This window comes from Tilletiaria anomala, assembly GCF_000711695.1.
Source record: "Tilletiaria anomala UBC 951 chromosome Unknown K437scaffold_12, whole genome shotgun sequence".
Taxonomy (NCBI): domain Eukaryota; kingdom Fungi; phylum Basidiomycota; class Exobasidiomycetes; order Georgefischeriales; family Tilletiariaceae; genus Tilletiaria; species Tilletiaria anomala.
This window is the reverse complement of record NW_013547010.1, coordinates 1-14236: the sequence shown is the minus strand read 5'-3', so window position 1 is coordinate 14236 and position 14236 is coordinate 1. Positions and strand designations below refer to the sequence as shown.

At 55.7% G+C, this 14236-nt stretch overlaps 6 protein-coding genes across 6 annotated transcripts; 3 read left to right on the top strand and 3 right to left on the bottom strand.

Moving 5' to 3' along the window:
- The first annotated feature begins 981 nt into the window (after positions 1–981).
- On the top strand, positions 982–2598 carry K437DRAFT_254385 (BAR-domain-containing protein). Its single transcript, XM_013389612.1, has 4 exons — positions 982–1536; positions 1647–1876; positions 1947–2026; positions 2104–2598. Exons 1-4 carry the CDS (start codon positions 1353–1355, stop codon positions 2396–2398), a joined length of 789 nt encoding a protein of 262 aa, XP_013245066.1. The 5' UTR covers positions 982–1352; the 3' UTR covers positions 2399–2598.
- K437DRAFT_24093 (histone-fold-containing protein) lies at positions 2541–3600 on the bottom strand. The gene is made up of 4 exons (XM_013389592.1): positions 3504–3600; positions 2961–3248; positions 2837–2861; positions 2541–2755 (listed from the first exon to the last, which is right to left on the bottom strand). The coding sequence occupies exons 2-4, from the start codon at positions 3239–3241 to the stop codon at positions 2684–2686; spliced, it is 378 nt and encodes a 125-aa protein (XP_013245046.1). The 5' UTR covers positions 3242–3248; positions 3504–3600; the 3' UTR covers positions 2541–2683.
- A 1383-nt stretch (positions 3601–4983) lies between these two features.
- On the top strand, positions 4984–5414 carry K437DRAFT_24060 (uncharacterized protein). Its single transcript, XM_013389591.1, has one exon. The coding sequence runs from the start codon at positions 5077–5079 to the stop codon at positions 5356–5358; it is 282 nt and encodes a 93-aa protein (XP_013245045.1). The 5' UTR covers positions 4984–5076; the 3' UTR covers positions 5359–5414.
- Positions 5089–7067, bottom strand: K437DRAFT_254383 (eukaryotic translation initiation factor 4E). Its single transcript, XM_013389611.1, has 2 exons — positions 5891–7067; positions 5089–5797 (listed from the first exon to the last, which is right to left on the bottom strand). Exons 1-2 carry the CDS (start codon positions 6578–6580, stop codon positions 5471–5473), a joined length of 1017 nt encoding a protein of 338 aa, XP_013245065.1. The 5' UTR covers positions 6581–7067; the 3' UTR covers positions 5089–5470.
- An 843-nt stretch (positions 7068–7910) lies between these two features.
- Positions 7911–10124, top strand: K437DRAFT_232559 (mitochondrial carrier). Its single transcript, XM_013389610.1, has 2 exons — positions 7911–8396; positions 8495–10124. Exons 1-2 carry the CDS (start codon positions 8165–8167, stop codon positions 10081–10083), a joined length of 1821 nt encoding a protein of 606 aa, XP_013245064.1. The 5' UTR covers positions 7911–8164; the 3' UTR covers positions 10084–10124.
- Positions 10125–10333: 209 nt separating this feature from the next.
- On the bottom strand, positions 10334–14211 carry K437DRAFT_266751 (uncharacterized protein; the record flags this gene model as incomplete). The annotated part of the gene is made up of 3 exons (XM_013389609.1): positions 10334–12322; positions 12381–12517; positions 12585–14211. 3 exons carry the CDS (start codon positions 14209–14211, stop codon positions 10334–10336), a joined length of 3753 nt encoding a protein of 1250 aa, XP_013245063.1.
- Between the last annotated feature and the right edge of the window lie 25 nt (positions 14212–14236).

The following is a 14236-nucleotide window of genomic DNA, read 5'->3' as shown; positions in this document are numbered from 1 at the left end:
CCCTACCGCCGAACACAGGTTCCAAGTCTTTAAAGGGGATGGTGGTGGAAGTGACGCTCAGATACGTGTGAAAGGTTTCACGCTGTCAATCATTTGTTTCACTGTATGGATGGGAAAAAATAGTCACGTCAGGGGCAAAAGTGGGGCTAATACCCATGAACGTCAATGAAAGGTCTTACCGGTCACCCGAGGTGATAGATCTCGTCAGCCGAAAGTTTATTTATTGTGACCCTGTCCACCCCCCCCTTTTCAAACGATGTAGGTGACGGTGCGAGGATGGGGGTTACATTGAGGGAAACGAGATACTTGCGCATGGTTGTCCAAGACAACTTGATACGCGGAGTTGATGGATGTTCATCATGGCCATTATGGGTTGTATGCGCTATAGGAACGCATATGGTGACGAAAAGGGCCAGCTCCTATGGTACTTCAAGGCGGAGGACCATTAGTTCGATGAGGCTCAAATTCTTGCTGCGGAGTAAAGACCTGTATGAATAAAAAGTGCATGTACTTAGGAATGCGAATCATTTGCGAGCCATCAGACTCGGGGAACTAGAGGACTGTCAGCTGCCGCGCCTTGAACGGCAGCAAGTAGGCATCGCTGGCCTCCTTGCGAGTTCCAGGTCGACATGAAGCGTTGGCCGCGTTTGTAGATTGGGAGTGTGACCTCCACAGCAAGCCCTAGTGTCTCCATCACGTTTGCACATGCTGTAGATGATCGATGCCATGTACAATGACGTTGGCGAAGCGCAGCAACCTGTTGCCAAAGTTGATGCGATGTTCCCAGAGAGTGGAGCGGAACGGGCGAGAGGCCCGTCAAAGTACGAATCAACAACCCTATGGGAATTTAATCAACAACACTGTTTGGACGCGCACAAATCGTGGCGCGCCCATCTCCCAATCGCACAGATGACGTGCAAAATCCTGAGACCTTTCTTTTCTTGAAGCAATTCCAGAGAAAAAAAGAAAGGCTGTGCACTGCCCGGACCGGCCATAGACACCTGAGAGGGAGAGGGTTAAGAGAGACTGAGACTCCAGCAGCAGATCGGTGAGCTGCCGAGTGGCGCCAACACCGACGACTCAGACCAGGCGTGTGTCGTGGGCGTATACACACACATACATGGATCGATGCTGCCTATCAATGGAATCAGCGGCTGGATGACCCGGACACACTTTGAATACATACACTTCAATTTGCCGGCATAGTGGTGCCCTTATCGTTGCTACCACCAAAGCTGCGCTGGATCCGCGAGGCACAAGGAAGTAGGTGGCAGGAACGTAGACGCACCCGTTAATCCACGCACGATCCCGATACCGATTCCAACTCGACTCGACCTTGACTGTGGCCCATCATGTCGTGGAAAGGCTTCACAAAGGCCATCAACCGCGCCGGAACATCGGTGATGCAGAAGACCGGGCAGGTCGAGCGCACAGACGATGTCGCGTTCACTGAGAATGTAGCAACGGCCAAAAACCTGGAGAAGCAGGCAGGGGCGCTGCAGAAGGAGGCAAAGGGATACCTGGATGCTGTTCGAGGTGCGTCGATCTCCAGCTGGGCATATTCTCTCTTTGAAAGTGCACAGCGCACGCGGTTGTGAGGGAAAACAGCATCGAGTGTGACAAGCTTCGTCTTTTTCGAACAACAGGCATCTCAGCAGCACAGCTGCGCATCGCCGAGTCGGTAGAGTCGTTCTACTCGGATGCAAGTGAGCCAGCGATCGCCGCGAACGCCTACAAGCGAGCCGCAGACGACCTCGACGGCCGCATAGCGCGCGACCTTGATCCTCCTTTCCGCGCGACGGTGCTCGAGCCGATTGGCAAGCTTTCCAGCTACTTTCCCGAGATCAACAAAAATATCGAGAAGCGGAATAAGAAGGTGTGTATTTCTTTCAACGACGGGCTGCTTCTTCCATCTCTTGACGGACCCCCTTTTGCGGTGCTGTCAGCTGCTTGACTACGATGCTGCGCGCGCCAAGCACCGGAAACTTCAAGAGAAGCCGAGCGACGACCCAAGCAAGCTACCAAGGTGCGTGGCTCCACCTTACCCCGCCTCGTGCCATTCTATGCTAACCTGCTGGTCTCTCTGCGTGCCGTGGCCTATAGGGCAGAGAAGGAGTTGGAGGACGCCAAACTGCTCTTTGAGACGCTAGATGACCAGCTGAGAGAAGAGCTACCTCAGCTGCACAGCCTGCGCATCCCGTACTTGGACCCATCGTTCGAGGCGATGATCCGGATGCAGGCCAAGTTTGCCGAGGAAGGCTACGAAAAGATGGGCGGCGTGCAGCGCTTCTTCAACGATAGCGTCCGGGATGACTATGCCAGTGGAAATCTAGACAGCCAGGTGGAGAATGTGTTGCAGGAGATGAGACAGCTCAGCATCTGTGGCATGGGCTCCTAGTGGGAGTGGACCCCCCCCAAAGAGTCGTTTCGCTTTCCTTCATTCAAGTAGGAATGGGCCTTGCAAGTATACTCGAGTGGAAACTTTTGCTCTTTGAACAACTCATTCAACAACCCTGCCCCTATTTGGATGCAACAGCTGACTGTGTCAACCAAACTGTTTGTAATGCTGATGATAGTACAAATGCTGTTGGAACGATGCCTGGGAGAAAGTCATGTCAGAGTAATGCAGAGTGTGTTGAGGATGAAGTGGACTTTGAATCGACGGAATGCACATCAGTCTGGTTCAACCAAGCCCTCCCCACACGCCGCGGATGCGTCGGGCCAGTTGGATATCTCGTTGCATGATAGTGACACGCTGAAAGATAAAAGAGCCAGAAGGTGACTTTGTTAGCTTGCAGACAGGAAGGGTGCCGGAATAGAGTCGGCCGAGACTCACCTTGGCGTGAATTGCACATAGGTTGCTATAGGTAAGCATCCATGAGCGCAGACAGGCAGAATATCGCGTCAGTGTGCTACTCAGCGCGGCGTCGCGGCGGGGGACATGACGTGCAGAAACTCACGCGTCCTCAAAAAGATGAACGAGATATGCCTCGGTCGCTTCCTGCAGCGCGAGGATGGCGCTGGACTGCCATCGCAAGCCGGCGCCGCTTGTTCCATCGTAGACGCTGGTGATGAAGTCATCCGCCACTTCGCGCACGACACGTGCGAATGGAAGCTTTTGGATCAGCAGATCGGTCGAGCGCTGGTACCGCCTGATTTCTCGTAGCGCGACGGTGCCCGGTCGGAAGCGCGGTTTTTTGCGTAGGGATGTGTCGCCGACGGATGCTACGAGAACGAGCATGAAAGAGCTGGTATCAGCCAGAAACCCAAAGAACCGTCATTTGGTACTGCATGTAAGTTAAGCTCATGGGTGCCTGCCAGCAGCAAAGGCAGTGCTTTTATTCAAGCCGTTGTCAACCGCAAGTTGACCGCGTTGTTCAGGGCAATCCAAGCGCCGCATGGATGCCATGCGTCGGACCCACCACTTTTCACCGTGCCCAATGTCTCCTATCGCCACGCTCTTGCACATTTGGGGTGGGTATATGTACATGGGCGGGACTCACTTCTCGGTTTGCTGGGCTTGCTCGTCGACTTGGTCCCCGGCACGACTTTCCCGCCAAAGTTGCCCGATCTCCGTCCTGCAGGCGGCATCCTCTCTTTGCACTCTCTAGTATTTTCTCCTCTTGCTCTTCGTCAACAACAGCTGGATATACCTGCACACGTGGCCGTGTAGCCTACGTTGCCTCGCCTGTCTGGCGACTTGGATGGCGTCCTGTTTGACAGAGAAAAGAGAGCGGTGCTGTCGCAGGTTGCAGCGCGTCTCCACGCGGTGCACGAAGCGGGTGAAAGGAACGTGTAAAGTGGCAGGGCGGTGGTGTTGCTCGGATGGCCAGGGGCTTGTGGATGAGGATGTCTGGGTGGATGCAAGCTGGGATCCTGTGGTCGGCTGGTCGCAGCGTGTCCAGAGAGAACTGCTAAAAAGCCGAGGTGAAGGTATGGATACAGGAGGGGCGGAAGCCACAACGCGCCGAGCCCACAACGCCCCGCCCCCGCGCGTCGCGTCGTTGCCAACGGTAGCAAAAACAAAGAAAGAGCGCTGGCTGGCTGCTTTAATTCGCGCCCCGCCTGGGGTGGTAATGCTTTGCGCGTGACGCGGTGAAGATGCAAAAGTTGTGCTGAATACTCTAGAAGGTTTGGCAGGACTGGCGCGTCCTTGCCCCCGTAACCCATCCAATTGGAAGGCCAATTTTACCAGCTCCACAGCCCATATCATCAGCAATGGGGGGCAGAGCAGCGGCCGGCGTGTAGAACATACATCGTCGTAACACATGCGCGAGGGGAGGTGCATACCATTGTTTGGCACCAGAACCACTTCTGCTTGCGGGCAATTGCCTACAGCCTAGCACCTCCGTCTCCGGCACTCTCCAGAGGGCGGAGGGGCGATTCCCCGCACAGGGGGGGAGGGGGCGAGATGTAGGCGATTTTGTCCGGTTCGTTCTCGCCCTGGTCTTGTGTACGTATATTCCCCAATGTGGGCAAAGCTCGGCCGCTTTCGGGAAGCTGGCATGGGGCCGCACAGATTCCACAACGCTGCAAAGTTTGGTCGTGCTTGGGTCAAATCACATATTTAACGCAAATGGCACTGGATCGATGCACCACATCCAGCTGATGGCATGATGGCCAGACGGCAGCAAATGTCGGAAGACTGCGAAAGCGAACAATGAATGACAATGCAAGATCACTTTCTGATGAGATGTACCTGCCCAAGATACAACGCACCCCATTCAATGACAACGTGGAATGACTGTATGCGACAGTACAGGTAGATGCTGTCATCCTCCTTCTCGCAAAGGTTACTTCCTTTCCTGTTGCACGTACCTAGATGGGACGCGCGCTGGGCCTTGTGCAGAGTCATAGACGATCAGCGCGATGTGCGGATCGGCAGTCCGAGACCGACGGCCACAACTCAGGTCACCATCATCCTTTCTTGGCTGCTTCTAGAGACCAGATGCTGCTCTGCGCCCTCGCACTACACAGCTGGCACCATGAGACATCTCGCTTTGTATTTGTGCAAGCTATTTTTGGTTGTAGTAGTAGTGGTACAATTACAGCCAGTCGCCCCGTGCCTCGTAGCTGATGCCGATGAAAGGGAGAAGAGGCTGGAGTGGTGCCGCCTTGTGCCGCCAGGGCCACGAGCCATTGTATAGAGTCGTGGGAGCCAACGTAACCGTTTGCGTCGCGTTGGCCGTCTGCGCTTCTCGTTCCAGATGCTCCAGCGCGCCACCAGTTCCTATCTCAGACAACTCCGGCCGCCCAGGGCCATCCTCCCCTTCCTCTTCCCCCCTCCCTTCTCCATATGCTCTGCGTGAAATTGATGGCGCCAGCACATGTAAGGGACGCCATGGCATCTGGCAGTAGATACGCGCTCGCCGCATGAAGGGACTAGCGTGCTGCAAGACTAGATGCAGTGCCCTTTGGAGCCGCGTTAGGCGCCATCTTCCCTTTCTGATCGCAGCAACAGTTGTAGCTTTTAGATGACCGTCTTCTTTCCCCTCTTCTTTTCACTCTCTGTATGGCTCTGGAACTCAATTTCAGTACCATAATTGCTACTGACCTTCTCGTCGAGCTTGAGGCCGAGCACGTTGACTTTGAAGTTCTTGCCAATGTCCATCAGTCGCCGGCCAATCTCTTCAGTCTCCTGGTCACTCCGTCGTGTCCAGATGGCCACGCGGTAGAAGTTCGGTCGCGCTGCCAGCAGGACGCCCGAGATCAACTCGTCCTCCGGCCCGTCAGCTAGAGCGCGCGGTGTGCCGGACGGGAAGGGCGTGTCGAGAGTCTCCCCGATCGCCGAGAGCATCTGCAGAGTGTGAAAAAGGACATCATCGGACGTCAATGGATCCCCCAATCCGGAGTGCGAACGAGCAGGATCGATGAGGTGGCTCGAACTCACAGTGTATAGCCAAATGTTGTCAATCTGGCTCTTGCTCTTCTCTCGTGGGAACTGCACTGACCACTTGCCGCCTTTGGCATTCGCCGGGTCCTCCCACATGGGCTTGATGGGCTCCTTAAACAGGTAGTAATTCGCCTTGGCTGGCAGCTGGCTAGGTGGGATGATGTTGTGGTACAGCCCCCAGAACTCCTCCACCGAGTCGACATCGACGACCTTGTTCAGGTCCTCGCCCCACGAGTCCTTGCTGCCGCGCATGTTGGCCATGCCCCTTTGGGACGGGTTGTCGAACCAGAGAGTCCATCGTGACGCGAGCGGATGCTTGACGTTGAAGTTCTCTGGGTCTTCAAATACGGTCCTCATGTCGGACGCAGATGCAGCGCGGTTCTTGGCGACCGCATCGTCGACGTCGACGCCACTGTCGTTCGACAGTTCGCCCTCTTCCTTGCTCTCATCCCCTGCTGCTGATTTTCCTGTTGATGTTGTTGATGCTGCTGCTGTTGTATCGTTCTCGGCCGATGCAGACCCGTTTGCAGATTGTTGCGACCGCCCTGAAAGGCCGGCCTTTGGTGCTGCGCCGTTGGAGACTGCCGCCATGGCGCTGTCGAGTGCAAGCTTGGAAGCGGCGGCGGCGTTGGGAGGAAGCTGCGAAGTGTTGTTAGAGGCAGGAGTAGCAGCGGAAGCAGAGTCCATGATCTGAGTGCGCTAGCAGGTGCACAGTTGTTCGTTTCTGTGCGTCACAAACTGCAAATCGCGCGGCGTGTGAATTGATTCAGTGATGTCAAGAGGGTGTGAAGTAGCGGGGAATAGGAAGCAAGGAGCGGCCAGGCGTTGATGCAGGCCCGAAACTTGATACGAAGGACCTAATGGAACGAGCAGTAGCGCGTCGATTGATCAGTCGACCTTCTCTTGCGGTAGATGCTCTTTCCCCTTGTGGGTGGAAAGCAAATGTTTTGGTCTTGGCGGTGGGTACTGGTGTCGGGAATGCGAGAAACTGAACCTTTCGATCACGTGTCGGACTGTTGACGGTCAATATGTCCTTGCTGCGCAGGAAGGATGCCAGTCTGTTTTGTTCTCTGCTGTGCTCTGCTCTGTTGAGGTCTTTGTACTGTGGTCTGTGCTCGTGGATGGATGGATGGCTTTGGATGGAATGGAAGAGATGCCAGCGATAATGGGCAGCCGCAATGTCAGTCGCTGCTGGACGGTTCTGGGCGCGAGAAAATGAGGTGATGGAACACCAAAAAAATTGGAGAAAAAAAGAAGAATGAGCGTGGCTACATCTGGGCTGTGGATTGTTGCCACAGTGCTGCAGTGCCTATGGCCCGTCGGCGGTGCCGAACCGAGAAGAATATTGCATGCACACCGGAAAAGGTCACGCGAGCAGCCCAGACAGTCATACCTGCAACAACGGAATGCTGAAGCTGCGGTGCGAAAATCACCGGATTACAGAGTGTTTCTACCGGCCCAGCCAAGAAGCCCCCGAGGATTTACCCAGCTTGGCTGACTGAACGGGCCCCTCCCCGTTGATTCCGCCCCAATCTTTGACATGAACGCGAGAAAATCAGATGAGAATTATATCCACGCCCAGCGGGAGGTCCCTGCCTTTTGTGCAAGACGCTCACGCAAGATCTTTACCTCAGCGGGCAGGTATCGCCGTCTTGCATGCCTCTTTGCTCACGCTTGCTGTTCCACATTCAATGACACCTTCAAGTCAACGGACGACGTTGCAGAAGCAGTGGTCTAGCAAATGCTGGGTTGAGCCCTGCCTCAGGCTTCTAATGCTCATAGAATTGCTCGCGTCGCTGTGCCCTCAAACTATACCCTATTGTGCGATGCAGGTATTCAAGACCATAGTATTTGTCTGGTGAAAGATGCCGCGACCAAGCTACGTACCCCCCGACGGGACTCCCCCGGTCTTTAGTAGTCGCGCGCAGTTGCACATTTTTGTTGAGGTCATCACCATTCAAACTAAGGCCATATCAAGATTCAGCCAAGATCTGATCTATCGATGATCGTCTGACCCTTATAAGCTCAGGAGGGAGGTCGGATCCATTGCTTTGTCTCTGCCCATTCGCATACTGCTCCCGCCTCGAGCTCGCAAAGGGACGGATCTTTGCTATCGTCTTCGACAGAAGACGCTTGCGGTCGACCACCGCGACTAAGGAAGAGCACACGCCTTCCAACCCGTCGCGCATCGTCTTCAAATTATCACAGCGTACACTGTTATATTACCCTTCTACTTTGCTGGCACGCAGTCGTACAGGCGAATTGGGAGAAATGGCCTCAGCAGGCGCCAACACGGCGTATAATGCGCTTGCCGAGGCATACTGGGAAGAGCAGCGGGTGCATGCGCGTGAGCTTGGGCACAAGCGCGAGCAGCAACAGCCTAGTTCGTCGTCGGTCAAGCTTCAAGATGAGCAACAACTTACCCCAACCGGCCGCAAGCCTGTGTCGAGATCAAGGAAGGCTATAGCAGCATGCACGGGAGCTATCACGACTTCGTTTTTGAGTAAGTCCTTTGCGCCTCATTCAAACGAGTCGAGGTGGGTTGACGGCCCACTGACACAAGGTCACTGACCATTTTCTTACCTCTATGTCTCACCGCAGTGACCCCATTCGACGTAGTCAAGACTCGCTTGCAGATGCAAACACCTCCCGAAACCCTCTTCGTACCTTCACAACATCTTCCTCCGCCGACCCTGTCTGCGAATGCCGGAACGGCTGGAATGTCCGAAAAAGCGTTTGGGAAACAGCGCGCTGTTCCGGCGCTGTCTGCCTCAGCGGTAGCAGCCTCCTCCAGCAATCCAGCAACGTGCTGCCAGCCAACATTCTTTCTCGACAATGCTCAGAAGGACTCTTTGGCTTGTCGGTACGACCCTCGCCTTGATCGCACGACATCCTCCTTTCAAGCTCTTGCTGGTAGTCATGCAGGGGTATCAGGAAGCTCCTCGACATCGGTTGCGAGCGCAAGTGGCAGGCTGACTAGACAAGCAGCTACATCTTCGTATCAGCTCTACTCCTCCACTTCCGTGCCGCAGCATCTGCCACGCAACATGAAATCAGCCTCCACCTGCGCCTTTCCGGATCGAGCGATAGCTCAGCGCATACTGCAGACGGCCGGGCCGCTCGCCTATCTTGATGTCGCTGCCACAGCGCCGCAAGCTACCACAGGAGGAGCCGACGCAAAACCTTCATGGTCGCGGCTCGTCTCGGCGCTTCAGCAAGGAGGGCACAGTCGCCGTGCGGCGACCTCATCTTCCTCATCCACCTCATTCACTACACCTTCTACCTCTACCCGCCTAACGGGCATACGCGATGGCTTTGTCCAAGTTGGAAGGCGGGAAGGGATCAAGGGGCTCTGGCGCGGCCTCACACCAACGCTGGCCATGACCATCCCGAGCCAGGTGACGTACATGACATGCTACGACTTTTTCCGTGCCTTCTTCCTCTCGCTCGAAAAAGAAGAGCGCGCCGCTGTGCGAAACCGTGCAACTTATGTGGCGGTTGGTGGCGCTAACAATAGCAATTTGCAGGGCGTAACGACGCACACGTTGCTCGCGTCACTTGCAGCAGGCGCCTTGTCGCGCGCGCTATCCGCTACGCTCGTCACGCCACTTGAGCTCGTGCGCACGCGTCTCCAAGCTTCCTCGTCCTTATCGTCGTCCAACTCACTCGGCGCGACGCTCACCTCGCTGCGCGCCCAGGTAACGCGCGACGGCGTCACGGTTCTCTGGCGCGGCCTCGGCTCCACCCTCTGGCGCGACGTGCCCTTCAGCGCGATCTACTTTACTGGGTACGAGGCCATGAAGCGCGCCCTTACCGGCGGCGGATTGGGCGAAGGGAATGCAAAGGGACAACGCGAAGAGTTCATCGTCGCCTTCGTCAGCGGCGCAACGTCAGGAACTGTCGCGGCCATTGCCACGCATCCGTTCGATTTAATTAAGACTCGACTGCAAGCCAGCGCAGGCAACAGTGACACTGGAAATGGCACAGAGAGAGTTGCGCAGCTGCAGGCCCAGCGCCCGCAACGCAATGCGAGCGCTCGCACAGTTGCCATTCTGCGCCACATTTACACGATGGAGGGTATGCCTGGTCTCTTCCGGGGCCTTTCTCCTCGCGTGGCAAAAGTTGCACCTGCATGCGGAGTCATGATTGCTTCGTTTGAAGTCGTCGGACGCTTTTTGGCTGACCTGTAGAGCAAGATCCATTGTATGCATACATCGAGTCAGAGCACAGTAAATTTGAACCCAGAAGGACTATTTTTTGGACTGTTGAGAATACAGAGATAGACATCCATGACGTTTGTAGGCCCCAACTCAAGATGATACAGAAAGAAAAATGAACGTGGGTGCAGTGCGTGCCTGTTCTGAAAAGGCGAAAAGAGAGTGTGTATGGTCTTTCAAGCACGGAAAGCGGTGATTGGGTTTGAACTGAATCAAGGTGACCCTATGCGAACGGTCCAGGATCATTCATGCTGAAATTTGGCGGCGTGAACAGGTCCTTATCGATTGTAGACCTCTGTTGTGAGCGTCTCCCGTTCTTGTGAACCCGCGTAAGCGTCTCGACATCATCCGCAGATATGGTCGGCAAGGCGGCCAGACTGACGCGCTTCTCCTGCGCTGCAGCGGTTGCATGCCAATCAGCGGCCTCTTCTATAGAGGCCAGGTTAGAGGGTGTTACGCTCGAGCTCGAAAGATTGCCAACACTACCCGAATCTGTCAATGAGTCAATCGGCGATTCGGTAACGGGCGTCATGGTAGCCGCGCTGCTTGTCGGTGATTTAAGGCTCCATATGGGAGTTAATGGAGGGCCGCCATCAGAGGTCTGACATGGAAGACCAGGCCTGGCCGGCGTGGTAGGGCTATCAGAGGGGAAATCGCTTGTCTCGCCTCGCCTGCCTGTCTTCTCATCGCTTTCCTGCGAAGATCGAAGCGTCGGTGTAAATTCTTCGGCAAGAGGCCGCTGTCGAGAAGAGCTGGGGAATGTGTTGATACGCAGTCCTGCTGCTGCATCGGAGCCCGGCACGCTCAATCTATCCTCGGTTTCCTTCTTAGGTATCATTGGCTCTTGTGCCCTGGCGGACAGATCATCCGTAGAGAGTGGTATGACGGGAGTCGATGTGTCTGAGAGCCTCCTGTAGTGATCGCACTCTTTTGCGAGGATGATGCCCCTATTGTGGGCTTTGAACGCTTCCAGACGGAGTCTTCGCACCTTCGTTGCAAGCGGTACCACAGCTGCCTCGATCCGTTCTCGCGTGCTCTTCTGGAAAGGCGTCATGATGTGAAAGTGACGCGCCAGCCGCAGATGCTCTTCGAGTTCGCGATGCAAGGCCCGAAGGGTGTTATCTAACAAGCCCACTTTCGGCGCCACCTGCTCGGCTCGTTCCCTAAGTCGACGCTGAATCTGCACGTTAGACTCGCGTAGCAAATCATCAAATTTGCCCGATGCCTGCTGCGAACTTGCCGAAGAATCAGATGACAAAATCGAAGCAGATGAGCCGGAGATCGAAGAGTTAAACAACTCGGTGCGCATCATCTGAACCCGCTCGTCTGATAAGAAGATATCGAGACGGCGGATGCCCACCGACCGGAAGGCCGCACAGTAGTTGATCTTTGTCATCCAGTCCACCATCTCCTCGTGCGATGATGCCTGTACGAGGTATTGCCGGGACTGTCCTGCCTGTTCCGCATATAGCCTGAATGCGTTCGGCAGACAAGCAGTACTTTCGTCAAGGACAGCGATGGCGTCGCCAAGCGAGAGGACGCCGTCAGGCCGAAAATAAGTAATGCGAGGAGTGATGTTGACTTTGATTGGATCTCCGTGGACTTGCGCATCGCCGACTTGATCTGCAATCTGCGACTGCAGAGCACTAGTCCAGATTGTGTCTTTGAAGAAGAGAAGCTGGGCACTGGTCAGGATCAGGCCCCATTGCTTCCACTTCTTCGCATGCTTCTTGCCGCTTCCTTCGATCGGGTCATCTTTGCGGTTCAATACACCGACTTTGGTTACCTTGAGTGTCACTATGGCTTCGGATTGTTCCATGACGTATGACATCATTGCAGGATTTCCCTGAGCATTGCCGCTCCATGCGGCACCGATCGGAATGCCTGACCGTGGCGGTGTGACAATTTCGATCGTGGGTGCATTGCTGAAAGCGCGACGCAGCATCTCCGTATCGAAAGTTGAGTAGTCGATCCCAAGCGAGAAGGGTGAGTCTTCCTGGATGATGTCTCCGATGTTTGGCGTAAGCTCATGCGTGCGGCCCTGTGTGATAATGCCGTACGCATCGATTTTGTTCCTGTTCGAGCTCGAGCCGCCGGACGTCAGTGATGCTAGTCTCGAGCCAGTGCTGCTTTCCGAAGGCCTGCGGATACCGATGCGCTTGTCGCCATCGACAAAGATGAATTGCGTGAAGATGAGGTTGTCATAAAGGTACTGGAATAAAGTGTAGGGTCAGTACAGAGAGAGTCGCTTCGAAGCCGCTCGAACTGACCTCGAGGACTTCAATCGGAGCCTCGCTGGACGAAGCGTTGCGAACGTAATCAGCCTTGCTCATCTTTTGCTTTGCGTTTTTGTTGAAATGGTCCGTGTGAAGCATCATGAGCGAAAAGGCAAGGATGTACGGTTGGTCTTAGAAAAGCGTGTAGACGTGTCAGACAATGATGGAGCAGAGCAAGGTTCGAGCACTAAGACTCACCTGGAGATGCGAATAGTCCCTCGTTGCACTCATTATACCTAATCGCAAACGCCTCCATCACGCGATCGATCTGTTGGGTCTCCTTCGGCAAACAGAGCTCCATGAGTAGCTTGCGCAGGGCGATGTCCAGGGCATTACCTGCGAACTGGAATCGTCGCATACAAGCTTGCAGGGCCTCGAGGTAGAACGGAACTGCATGTGACGCAAGTGCGACGGCCAGCTCGGACTTTTCGAGGCTGTGCGCCGCTCGTTGCATGAACTCATCCGGGCTCTCGTCCTCATAAGGCTCCAGACGGCCGCTCGGTGCCGACGCGACGGAGATAGCTGGTGGTGGAGCCCCTTCTTCGGCGGAGGGCGGAAGCGTCGTGCGCGTCATAACTGGGCTGTTGGGGTCCAGAGAGATGCGCCCGCTCACGGGTGTGGAGGAAGGGGTCGGGGATGCAGCTAATGCCGATGCAGAGGCAGAGGCGGACACGAGAGCCAAACTTGGCGTGGATGATGACGCAGAGCTAGTCGTCAGCGGCAGGTTACCCCGGGCGAGGAGGATTGGCTCGGGAGTAGCAAGAGGGGCAGTAAACTTCGATGCAGCTGACGCTCGACGGAGCGCATTTTGAAGGACAGTATCGCGCGCAGTTATTGCCGCGACGGCATTGCTCATCGCTGCACTCGTCTGTTGCACCGATGAAGAGGAAGAGGAGGAAGAGATAGGAGCAAAGGCATGACTGCTTGGCAGAAGCGGAGTTGGCACTGGGCCCGCCGTTGGGAATGAGCCACTATTTGCTCCGTTCGACAGCGTGCGTATGCGAGGGCTCCCGAGGAAAGGCAAGCTCGGGATCAAAGAAGACGTTCTCTGACGAGTCACACCTCCTCCCCCGCCACCGAAGAGTCCGGCAGCACCACCAGCGCTGTCCAATTTGGACATTTCCAGCACAGGGCCGCCATAGCCCGACGCATTCATGCGCTCGCCACCTGCACTTTGACTTTGCGCACCGCCAACACTGCCGAGGGAGACCATGGAGTTGCTTCGCGTGCGTCCGTTGTACCCATACTCTGGGCCACGCGCCTGACGAAAGGAAGGGCCGCGAGATAAGGTCGGTGCTTTTGGTGCTGGCAGCGGCAATGGCGGTTGATCCGCATGCCGCTGCAGGTTCATTAGTCGCAGATCAGAGGAAGGGTTGGCCTGCAGGAGCTGAGCTTGGCTGGCGGTCGGTGTCGTCGATCTCAGAAGCTGAGGTTCCTTTGTGACTGCAGCAGCGGCAGCAGCAGCAGAGTGAGCTTCACTCTTACCTGAGCTTGCATGTGACGAACCTGTCTGCGTTCTCTTGAATTTTGGCCTCTGCGCGTGGCCCATGTTGGAGCCTTCACCCATATCGACGCCAAGGCCGCCGAAAGGCGACGCGCCGTGCAGCACAGGAGATTCCGCAGCGTACGTCCGCTCAGTCGAGTGCGAATGCGCATGGGAATGGGAGCTCGCGAAATCCGGCGCCGGGCTTGCCTCACTGCCGCCAGTGCGCGGGCGTCGGCGGAAGATGCTCTTGCGCGATGACAGTTTGAAAGAGCTCGCCTTGCTCGGCACCGAAGTGCTCGGAGGTGACTCGGCCCGCGAGTGAATGGAGGGCGAGTGCATGGGGGGCGAGTGCATGGGGGGCGAG

What these genes read in the sequence shown, in the direction of transcription:
- K437DRAFT_24093 (XM_013389592.1), bottom strand. Translation starts at nt 3,241, where the DNA reads ATGCTCGTTCTCGTAGCATCCGTCGGCGACACATCCCTACGCAAAAAA. An exon ending in GTTCATCTTTTTGAGGACGC is followed by an intron (nt 2,862 to 2,960) that starts GTGAGTTTCTGC and finishes GCTTACCTATAG; the next exon opens with CAACCTATGTGCAATTCACG. An exon ending in TATGTGCAATTCACGCCAAG is followed by an intron (nt 2,756 to 2,836) that starts GTGAGTCTCGGC and finishes TTTATCTTTCAG; the next exon opens with CGTGTCACTATCATGCAACG.
- K437DRAFT_232559 (XM_013389610.1), top strand. Translation starts at nt 8,165, where the DNA reads ATGGCCTCAGCAGGCGCCAACACGGCGTATAATGCGCTTGCCGAGGCA. An exon ending in TATCACGACTTCGTTTTTGA is followed by an intron (nt 8,397 to 8,494) that starts GTAAGTCCTTTG and finishes GTCTCACCGCAG; the next exon opens with TGACCCCATTCGACGTAGTC.
- K437DRAFT_24060 (XM_013389591.1), top strand. Translation starts at nt 5,077, where the DNA reads ATGCCGATGAAAGGGAGAAGAGGCTGGAGTGGTGCCGCCTTGTGCCGC.
- K437DRAFT_254385 (XM_013389612.1), top strand. Translation starts at nt 1,353, where the DNA reads ATGTCGTGGAAAGGCTTCACAAAGGCCATCAACCGCGCCGGAACATCG. An exon ending in ATACCTGGATGCTGTTCGAG is followed by an intron (nt 1,537 to 1,646) that starts GTGCGTCGATCT and finishes TTCGAACAACAG; the next exon opens with GCATCTCAGCAGCACAGCTG. An exon ending in TCGAGAAGCGGAATAAGAAG is followed by an intron (nt 1,877 to 1,946) that starts GTGTGTATTTCT and finishes CGGTGCTGTCAG; the next exon opens with CTGCTTGACTACGATGCTGC.
- K437DRAFT_254383 (XM_013389611.1), bottom strand. Translation starts at nt 6,580, where the DNA reads ATGGACTCTGCTTCCGCTGCTACTCCTGCCTCTAACAACACTTCGCAG. An exon ending in ACAACATTTGGCTATACACT is followed by an intron (nt 5,798 to 5,890) that starts GTGAGTTCGAGC and finishes CACACTCTGCAG; the next exon opens with ATGCTCTCGGCGATCGGGGA.